At 46.9% G+C, this 10,000-nt stretch overlaps 2 protein-coding genes across 3 annotated transcripts in view; one reads left to right on the top strand and one right to left on the bottom strand.

The window, feature by feature from the left end:
• Positions 1-5,737: 5,737 nt before the first annotated feature.
• rpl30 (ribosomal protein L30) lies at positions 5,738-8,319 on the bottom strand. Its single transcript, XM_083684309.1, has 5 exons — positions 8,251-8,319; positions 8,088-8,136; positions 7,129-7,274; positions 6,716-6,846; positions 5,738-5,834 (listed from the first exon to the last, which is right to left on the bottom strand). The coding sequence occupies exons 2-5, from the start codon at positions 8,106-8,108 to the stop codon at positions 5,782-5,784; spliced, it is 351 nt and encodes a 116-aa protein (XP_083540435.1). The 5' UTR covers positions 8,109-8,136; positions 8,251-8,319; the 3' UTR covers positions 5,738-5,781.
• Positions 8,320-9,103: 784 nt separating this feature from the next.
• The window catches only part of LOC310814799 (uncharacterized protein), an 8,481-nt gene continuing 7,584 nt past the window's right edge, over positions 9,104-10,000 (top strand). For both annotated transcript variants that reach the window (XM_083684306.1, XM_083684307.1), the window contains exon 1: positions 9,104-9,558. In XM_083684306.1, coding sequence (XP_083540432.1) covers positions 9,471-9,558 — 88 coding nt within the window. In that variant the 5' untranslated portion in view covers positions 9,104-9,470. The remainder of the gene's footprint in view (positions 9,559-10,000) is intronic.

A 10,000-nucleotide genomic window follows, 5' to 3' on the forward strand; every position in this document is an offset into this window, starting at 1 on the left:
TTGGTCTCTAATCTTTTTTGAAGACTTCTTACAATCAACCTACTTGTAAATCTTCTGCGATTTCATCAAGCATCTAACACACACAGACACACACACACACACACACACAGACAGACAGACAGACACACATACACACACACAGACACAGATATAAATATGTAAATGTTGATGTGTGACAATATCTACATTTGATATACAGTATCTATCTGATGTTGAGTTGTAGTTGCAATATGTTTGAGTGGACAATGTGTTTTTCTATGATCTGATCTGTTTAGAGTCAGAGTTGGGGTCAGGGTTAGGATCAGAGTTGGGGTCAGGGTTAGGATCAGAGTTGGGGTCAGGGTTAGGATCAGAGTTGGGGTCAGGGTTAGGATCAGGGTTTGGGTCAGAGTTGGGGTCAGAGTTGGGGTCAGGGTTAGGATCAGGGTTGGGGTTAGGGTTAGGGTCAGGGTTAGGATCAGGGTTAGGGTTAGGATCAGGGTTAGGGTTAGGGTTAGGATCAGGGTCAGGGTTAGGGTTAGGTAACACAGAGAGTGTGTGTGTGTGCGTGTTGTGTGTGTGTGTGTGTGTGTGTGTGTGTGTGTGTGTGTGTGTGTGTGTGTGTGTGTGTGTGTGTGTGCGCCTGCGTGATCTTATGTTACTCTTACTGCTCCTTTGTATGCAGAGACATTGTTTTGCACATGCAGTAATAACATCATATTCATGCAGTAATAACATCATATTCATGCAGTAATAACATCATATTCATGTATTATTTCCTGTCATAGTGAGCTTTTGGATTGACCTTGGGGGAGGCGTGTCTCCCTGGGTAGAGTAGTATGGTGGCTCTAGGAAGCTGTCCCTCTCTAGGAAGCTGTCCCTCTCTGGGAAGCTGTCCCTCTCTGGGAAGCTGTCCCTCTCTAGGAAGCTGTCCCTCTCTGGGAAGTTGTCCCTCTCTAGGAAGCTGTCCCTCTCTAGGAAGCTGTCCCTCTCTGCCTGGATTACAGAGGCAGAGGCATAGCTAACCACTGTAGAAGACGAGAGGACCCGGGAGGCTGGTGGAGGTAGAAATCGGAGGACGGGCTCATTGAAATGCATGGGCTCATTATAATCCATTCCAATGCATTACAATGAGCCCGTCCTCCATTTTCTACCTCCACCAGCCTCCCCTGGTGTAAACGTAACGTAGAGCAGACGCTCTCCCTCGCCGTCTCCAGGTTCATGTAGCTTCGCCATCAGTAGATTTTTATTTTCAATCGAAAGCTATGCAACCCCCCACGTCGACCTGCCCCAACCACCGTAGTCAGAAACAAACCATGACTTCTTCCATAGTAATACTGTAGTGTGTTAGAGTACTACAGTAATACTGTAGTGTGTTAGAGTTCTGTTCAGTCGTCGTCTGGGTTGTGTGAATTATGACGACTGCTTCTGCAAATCCAACAATGTTGATGATGACACTGTAGACAAAAATTGCACTTTAAAAACCCATGTGACGTCATTAAAAGCTGTTTGTTTGGTTATGGTTATGATTGTGATATGATGTAATATGAGGAACTGTGTGTGTGTCTGTCCCCCGGGGTTTTGATATGATGGAAACAAAGATTCCTGTTGTACACAGTGGAGGCTGATGGAGGTAAAAATTGGAGAGGAGAAATCGGAGGACGGGCTCATTGTAATGCGTGGAACGGAATGAGGAACGGTATCATTCCATTCCGTGCATTACAATGAGCCCATCCTCCGATTTCTACCTCCACCAGCCTCCCCTGGATATGCTAAACAGCTGTGATGACTTGAGTGTGTGAGTCCCCCTGGGGCTGGATGTGATGTAAAACTAGTGTTCTGGACTGAACAGTGAATCTGTGGCACTGAAGCTCCTCTCGATGTCTGTTAAATCATGTCGGACCAGGGGTTCAGCCCAGCCCAGAAGAGGGAAACAGGGGTTTAGAACTCATCCAGATCGGGACTCATCCAGATCTAGACTCATCTAGATCCAGGGCTAGGGGCCAAGATCACTAAACCTGTATTCACACTACAGAGCCAAACTGAGCTGAGCTGAGCTGTACTGGGCTGGCCTGGTAATGAATCCCCCAGAATTGTTGAAACAATGAAAGTGCAATGTGAATGGGTTAGGGTTAGGGTTGTGAATGGGTTAGGGTTAGGGTTGTGAATGGGTTAGGGTTAGGGTTGTGAATGGGTTAGGGTTAGGGTTGTGAATGGACCATATCCGAGCCGGTCCAGGTCGGCCCGGTCGGGGAACATCAGGAGCGGAGCAGTGGAGGCTGGCGGAGGTAGAAATCGGAGGACGGGCTCCTTGTAATGCATGGGACAGATTGAGGAATTCCTCCTTATTCAGTTCCGTGCATTACAATGAGCCCGTCCTCCGATTTCTACCTCCGCCAGCCTCCCCTGGTATGACTCTGGCTATCCTGACTACAGACTGTATGGCTGCTGTTGTCGGTTCGTGTCTGTCGGTGTCTGTCTGTTACTCTGTCTGTTACTCTGTCTGTTGTTGGATCTGCACAGGCCTCTGTCTTCATTTAGGAGAAATAAACACTTCATCATCTGGAATCTCTGGCTCTGTCTGTTACTCTGTCTGTTACTCTGTCTGTTACTCTGTCTGTTACTCTGTCTGTTCATTACAGAAAGGTTAGTATTTTAGAGTCTGCCTGTCTGTCTCTGTCTGCCTGTTTGTCTCTCTGTCTCTCTGTCTGCCTGTCTGTCTCTCTGCCTGCCTGTTTGTCTGTCTGTCTGCCTGTCTGTCTCTCTGTCTGCCTGTCTGTCTCTCTGTATGCCTGTCTGCCTGTCTGTCCAGCAGAGGCGGATCAGGGAGGATTTATCCTCCAATGGCTCTCTGTTGTAAAATGGAGGCTAGCTGGCATCACCCCTGATAGGACGAGACACTCACCTACTTTCCAGCGAGGAGAGGACACAACTAGGTCGCGTGTGTGTGTGTGTGTTGGTGTGTGTGTGTTGGTGTGTGTGTGTTGGTGTGTGTGTGTGTGTGTGTGTGCGCGCTGTAGTCCTCTAGTTAAACAACACTGAAATGGACTGAACTTTGATGTTGTGCAAGGTTGATTGTTGTTGCTATGACAAATATGAGACAAGATGATAATCAAGATGATTATCATCTTGAGACAAGATGATGTCAATTATGACATAAAACATTATTATTTATGTCAGATAAAATGTGTCCTGCATCGTCAGAGAGTAAAGAGTAGTCGGACTAGAGAATCATTATTATTCACTGTTTACACTGCTCTCCATAAGTAATGGACAGAGGAAGCATTTAGTCTTCTTTTAGCTCTACACTCCAACTGTTTGGATTTGAAATCAAATCAAATTATTATGAGGTTAAAGTAGAGATTCTCAGCTTTAATTCAACGTTTCTTTTTTTCAGATTGGTTTCACCGTTTAGAAATTACAACCCTTTTCATACATAGTCTCCCTATTTCAGGGAACCAGTAGTGGAGCAAAATGCTTCCTCTTTCCAGTACTGACGGAGGGCACTAGAGGGCGCTGTGTATGAGTAGGGAGAGATAACATTCACATTCATACAACAGGCACATGCTCACCATGTCCCCAGCTAGTATCTTTATCACAACACACCCAAGAGACGGTGTGAACTCCTCTGTACCAGGGGAGGCTGGTGGAGGTAGGAATCGGGGACGGGCTCATTGTAATGCATGGAATGTGAATGAGGAGTTGTGTCAAATACACGTGTTGAACACCATTCCTCATTCCACGCATTACGATGAGCCCGTCCTCCGATTCCTACCTCCACCAGCCTATGACCAACATGCACACCGCAGGCGACAGGGAGGTATTTGTAATTCAGTAAAAAGGGGTCAGGCTTCATAGCTTTACGAAAGAAGAAAAAATCATCCCTATAAACTTGTGCTCATTTCTTCTGGTCGTGCACTGCACATGTCCGTCCGGTGGAGGCAGATTATTTTGATTTAATTGGAAATTGAAGAAACAGGCTTAGAGAACATGAAGGGGGGAACGAGGGCAAAGCAGAGGAGGATGAGGGCTTAAGTCTCTGTGTGGCTGTTCTGCCAGCCAAGTTTTCAATCTTCTTCGGCACAAAATCCTTGATATTAAATCCCATCATATTGGCAACCCTAACCCTAACCCTAGGCCCCAGCCGGCCTAGAAACCCGTTCCTCCAGGACTATGTCGCCGGCAGGGGTTTGAACAAGGGACTTGCTCGCATGGATGCCACAGACTTAGACCGTTATACCAAGAGGACATCCTCAAGGTACCAGGGCTATATCTGGGCTTCGAAGTGGCAGGCAGGGCTACCTCATCACAAGTGTGATTCCAAGCCACCTCCGCTACATCAGGATCATGGTATGCCCACACACAGACACGTACGCGCCCGCCCGCACACACACAGAGAGAGAGAGAGAGAGAGAGAGAGAAAACCTGCAGGTCTAACATGCTTTGATGTCACTTTGTATTCAATGGTACAAATAATGAATGTCATATTACAATGCAGCCTTTGCCTGGGATTCAGAGACCTGAGGATGTGTGTGTCTGTGTGAGGACACTAGGACGTGTGTGTGTCTGTGCAAGGACACTAGGACGTGAGTGTGTGTGTCTGTGGAAGGACACTAGGACGTGAGTGTGTGTGTCTGTGGAAGGACACTAGGACGTGTGTGTGTGTGTATGCAAGGACGTGTGTGTGTGTGCGAGGACACTAGGACGTGTGTGTGTGTGTGCGAGGACACTAGGACGTGTGTGTGTGTGTGTGTGTGTATGCAAGGACGTGTGTGTGTGTGTGCGAGGATAGTCCGGGGATAACCTTCACCCTGTTAAGCTCTTAATACCTCTGAAAGAGGAGTGTCCTTTCTCAATTACTGCCAACACACACACCCCCTGGTGGTCACTGCATACACATCCACACTGCAGGCAACACGGTTTAATAAAACATTATGAAAGACCCGTGGTTACACAACTCTGATGTCAAAGGTCACAGAAGAACAAACCCAGTGAAAGACTTCAGGATCATTCCTTGGAAGAGCATGTTGTACGGCAGAGGTTCACGGTCCAACGCATCGGAGGTTGGTGGAGGTAGAAATCGGAGGCTCATTGTTATGTATGGAATTTAATAATAATACCATGTTGTTCAAACTGACATCTAAAAGTCATTATTGTTCGTTTCCTACCTGGCCATACAGACACACCTGGGATGTTACCTTAGTCAGTTATGTTGTTTCTGGAGACCTTTTGTAGTTTAGGGATGTGACTAATGTATTTTATGTTCTTTTATCTTGTTGTCTGTGAATCTCGTGAAGATCGGCGGTCTGACTCAAGAATACCGTGGTAGACTAAAGGAAACACAGGCTTTCTTAAGAGGCTATGAGGCCCATGGAAACATTAAGAAATATAATCCTGAGGGGTTTACCATGACTCTAGCTATACATATTCAGGATTATCCAAAGTTTGGGGGCTTGAGGCAGTTCAGGCTTTCCTGACGTCACGAATGCGGATCCTGATTCAACACCTCCTGCCCCTTCAAGCCAGACGACAGCAGGGCTGCCTCATCGACAGGCTACCTTCAGCATAGAAGCCAGGGTTTTCTCAACAGTCACAGAAAATGGACAGAAAACATTTCAGCATCAGTTCTGACAAGCAACGGTTTCGCTCACAGGGTCCTGAAGCAAACACAGTAATCCTAATAAACGTACACAGCCGTACGCTGACGTCTGGCAGTAAGCGCAGTGCTGAGTAAAAATGAGAGTCCACACAAACGGAGTCGACTTAAACCCAACTTTATTTATAACAACGAGGGGAACAGCCCTACTTCTCCCCCTGCTGCTGATCTGGCATACTCCTGATGATGTCAGAATCGCCTGTGGAGACAGAACAAGCTTGTGTTAGCGTGCTGGGAAGGTAGCGGAGGTGGTTTGGAGTCACGCTCCTGGGGTAGCCCTGCCTGAGACATGTCAACTTGGGGATGTCCTCTTGGCCTAGTGGTAGACACTTGGGTCTTCCACGTGGGAGACCCGGGTTCCTATCACAGCCGTCACATAAACATCAAACCAACAGCGTCACAGTAGAGGTGAGGCCCTGTCAGCACTAGAACACTGATAGAGGGTGTGACATCATAAGATCTTAGATCCTAGAGATGATTCTCCTTAGATCCCTACATTGGAGACCTTAGATCCTTACATTGGAGATTCTCCTGCATTGAAGACGCCATTTTTAAAACGCTTAAAAAGCGTCTTCGGGTATTGTAAAAGTGCTGCATAAATTATTTATGTATTATTTAGTCATGGACTTGGCTTAATCTGTGCACAGATTAATTAAACCACCAGTGGGTTTAATCTAGGTACTGTACCCAACAGAGCACATGTGAGAACTGTCCAGACACTCAGTAACATGCTTCAGCTGGTGATCAAAACATTGATCACACAACGTATTGATCAGACCATGTATTGATCCATCAGGTACAAAAGTCCACAGATGGCAAAATTGGAGGGCAGGAGTAGAGAATGTGCACGCATTCATAACTAATAATAATAATAACAAGTTATCAAGGAAAGACCTGAGATTCTCAAGAGTCTACCCCTGATTCCTCCATCCTCAACTCCTTCTTAAGCCTCATTGGAGGAGAAGGTCTGAGGTCCCTCCCCTGTGACCCTCTCCTCCAATGGAGATCCGAAGCAGTGACTACAAGGAGAAAGGAATCAAGGAAAGGAGGTAGGAGGTTCTGCCCTGGGGGGCCACTCACCAGGGTCGATGATGGCCAGGGTGCACACCCTGTAGTATTTTCCGCAGGCTGTGCCCAGCTCAATGTTGTTACCACTGTAGTGGTGGACTCCAGTCTTGGCAAGCATGGCGTAATACTCAATCTCTGATTTCCTGAAGGGGGAGAGAGAGAGAATTGGCTGTTTCAGGAGAGAAGGGGCTGTTTCAGGAGAGACAATGGAATTGACAGAGCCATTCTAAATAATCACAACGACAGAGCTGGGCTAGAAATAAACTAGTGTGGCCTGGACGGTCCAGTGGTCCAGCACCACGGCCTGGACGGTCCATTTGTCCAGCACCACGGCCTGGACGGTCCATTGGCAAAAGATAGAGGTGTGTGTGGGGGGGGGGGTTGGGTTAGGCTGCGCCAGGACAGAGGGGTGGTTAGGTGGCTACCTGAGGGCAGGGCAGTTGTTGGCCAGGATGACCAGCTTGGCTTTGCCCTGGCGGATCATCTTCTGAGACTGCTTGTACCCCAGAACGTATTTACCGCTCTTCATCACCAGCTGGAGACGGGAGTTGATGGACTCCAGGGACTTTTTCTGCAAAACAGAAGCATTAATTCATTACTTGATTTGACAAACCTATAACAGAGTCGCCTCAGCTGTGTGTACAGCGCTACATGCAGTAGAAACGACCGAGGTTTAAAACACCCTACAGCTGACTTATTTCCATTGTGGTCCTCATTATATTCAAGTTCACAGCCATAAACAGGATACATGGCGATCACATTAGTGACATTCCTGACGTCTTCACAAACTACTGCCAGACTTGTTTCAATGGCTTGCAATTGTATTCAGTAATCATACATCAACTACTGCGATAATGATCCACCAACCCCTAAGATCTCATATCAAACGTCCTAGTTTAATCAACTACTAACCAATCTTCGCTACCATGCAAGAGCACATCAGCCATCTCTCCATCATAGCGCTGCCCAAATCACCGACCTTAAATAGGATACTTCAGGTAAGTTAGTGGTCTGCATCTGTAAAACCTCACCTAGAGAAACTGTCACTGCCGTGTTTAATGATAACGCACATTGTTGGCCCTCGATACCAGCTAGCTAGCACGGAGGCTAGCCGGTGCCATAGGAAACAGCTCTTTACGTTAGCTACCTTGCTAGCTAGTTAGCAACTCATGTCGCACCTTAGCATGCACCAACTAAAGCTCGAAGACTTATCCAGAGACGGACAACTGTATAACGGACCATATTACAGACAGATTACCGGTCCGTTAACATTGACAGTTTATGGAAACCGTGTAAAGTCATTTTTAACACGAGGCCCCAAATCCACCTCGACTCCACGTGAAGAGGAGCGTTTCTCCAACACGCGTCCGGGAGACAAACTTACCGTCTTCTTTGCGGCCACCATTTTAACGGTTAAATCCGACCTGGCCAACCTGAACACAACACAAGAGAGGGGACAACACTGGCGTTATTAACTGTCCGAGTAATGTGTCTTAAAAGTGCCAAATATGATGAAATTTGATGATAAAACGCAGAGCGCATCTCACAGTAAGTTCACACCAATATGGCCTCGGAAAGAAAGGAAGTCCCAGCGGCCTTTGCGGCACTAAGTGCTGGTTCACGCGAGTGTGAGCGCGCGGCCCGCCGACGTGAGAGCGCGAGGATGGGCCTGACGCCGCTCGAGCGGCGGGGACGTCACGTGGAGATCTGATCCTCCGCGCAGCGCTCTAACAACGACCGCGCTATCGCGAGGTTTCGCGTACGGATCTGGGAGCGGTTTTCAGAGTCACAGCTGAGGCCTCTGTCAAAGGGAGGAACATAGACACACCGATCCTAGATCTGCCGTTACAATGGTTACTGAATAAACGTTTGACGATGCAGAAATACGCAATCGTTCCGAGCAGTGAGTGAGATGGCAACTACGAACTTTATCGTTATGATTTTTTCCCGATTAAATTGTGTTTGTATGATTACATTTTTTTTAAGAACACACATTTGATCAACTAATAAAATCTTTATAGACTTGTCTTTGCTCATCACATGCACAGTACTAAAGTTCCACAACGTGGCACTATTGTACACGTTGACTGTGTTAGATTGTAAACAGTAAAATATTGTTGCTTATTAGAGCGAATACATTACATCGAGAGAGAACAGTATCGATCCCATTTTGCATTAATATGTACTAAAATTATGTAGGCACCTTGGGTATAGGCAGAGCCTATAGGTTATATATTTTTTACCTTGCAATTAATAACAAAATCAAAATGCTAAATTGGCCAAATTAAATACTACAATTGCCCTATTTGCATAGTAAACATGTTGGTCCCTCGAGGTACAATGAGATGCCCAATTACAAGAGTGCTGGGTTGGTTCAGTCGCCCCAGAGCGAACCTCCACTTGACTTGTCACGCACTGAATAATGTAGCTCCGTACCTGGACAGCGGAATACACAGCAACCAACCACTCTGACTTGACTGGCAGCATACAGAAACCTGCCACAACGACCAGCACCAAGCATACCCCCACCCCGGGGTGCTGGATTTAAAACGAGGAGTTAAAAGAGTCATGCGCAATTACGCAATCGTTCCGAGCAGTGAGTGAGATGACTCGGTGAACGCAGGAGGAGTTCTAGAGTTTTGAACCCTTTTCATTTCCAGTGATAGTATCTATGTAGGCTACGTCACGGAGCAGCGAACGGCGGACTGGACACTTCCCCGAGGCTATAGTTACAGACCTTTTCACTCCTCTATGTGCGAGAGGCAGGATGGGATGCTCGACCAGTACCCAGACGACAGCACAGGACACCACCCGACCCAGCGCTAAACCCGATGAGAATGGAGCCAGCACCACAGGTGAGTCCACGGTGTCGCTTTGGTGGCTTTGACTGTCACACTGCCAGCCACGATTTACCTGACCTGCATGTGTGCCACCCTCACAAAAGGTTAATATGTGCAATTTTGCATTATTGTTTGGGGACTTAAATGACACAAATAGGGCTCCATAATGATACAAATGTTTACCGTGTAAACTGTAATAATGCATTCTATTCATTTGGACACAAATGTACTTTAATTAGGAAACAAAATGACTGAACAAGTTGATCATTCTCACGATGTCCCAACACAGAATCACATTCTGGAATTTGTAGTGCAATGTTTCGAGAAAATCTCGATGACAGATTAAAGCCCCCATGGGGCACCACGGTAGACATGTAGCCGACCCCTACCGTGAAACACATCATAGAACAACAAGCGATATGATCTGGTCTGGTCAGGCTGGAGTGAGCCAGAGACA

This window comes from Argentina silus (assembly GCF_951799395.1).
Source record: "Argentina silus genome assembly, chromosome: 14".
Taxonomy (NCBI): Eukaryota; Metazoa; Chordata; class Actinopteri; order Argentiniformes; family Argentinidae; genus Argentina; species Argentina silus.

What these genes read in the sequence shown, in the direction of transcription:
- rpl30 (XM_083684309.1), bottom strand. Translation starts at nt 8,108, where the DNA reads ATGGTGGCCGCAAAGAAGACG. An exon ending in TGGTGGCCGCAAAGAAGACG is followed by an intron (nt 7,275 to 8,087) that starts GTAAGTTTGTCT and finishes TCTGTTTTGCAG; the next exon opens with AAAAAGTCCCTGGAGTCCAT. An exon ending in CCTGGCCATCATCGACCCTG is followed by an intron (nt 5,835 to 6,715) that starts GTGAGTGGCCCC and finishes CTGTCTCCACAG; the next exon opens with GCGATTCTGACATCATCAGG.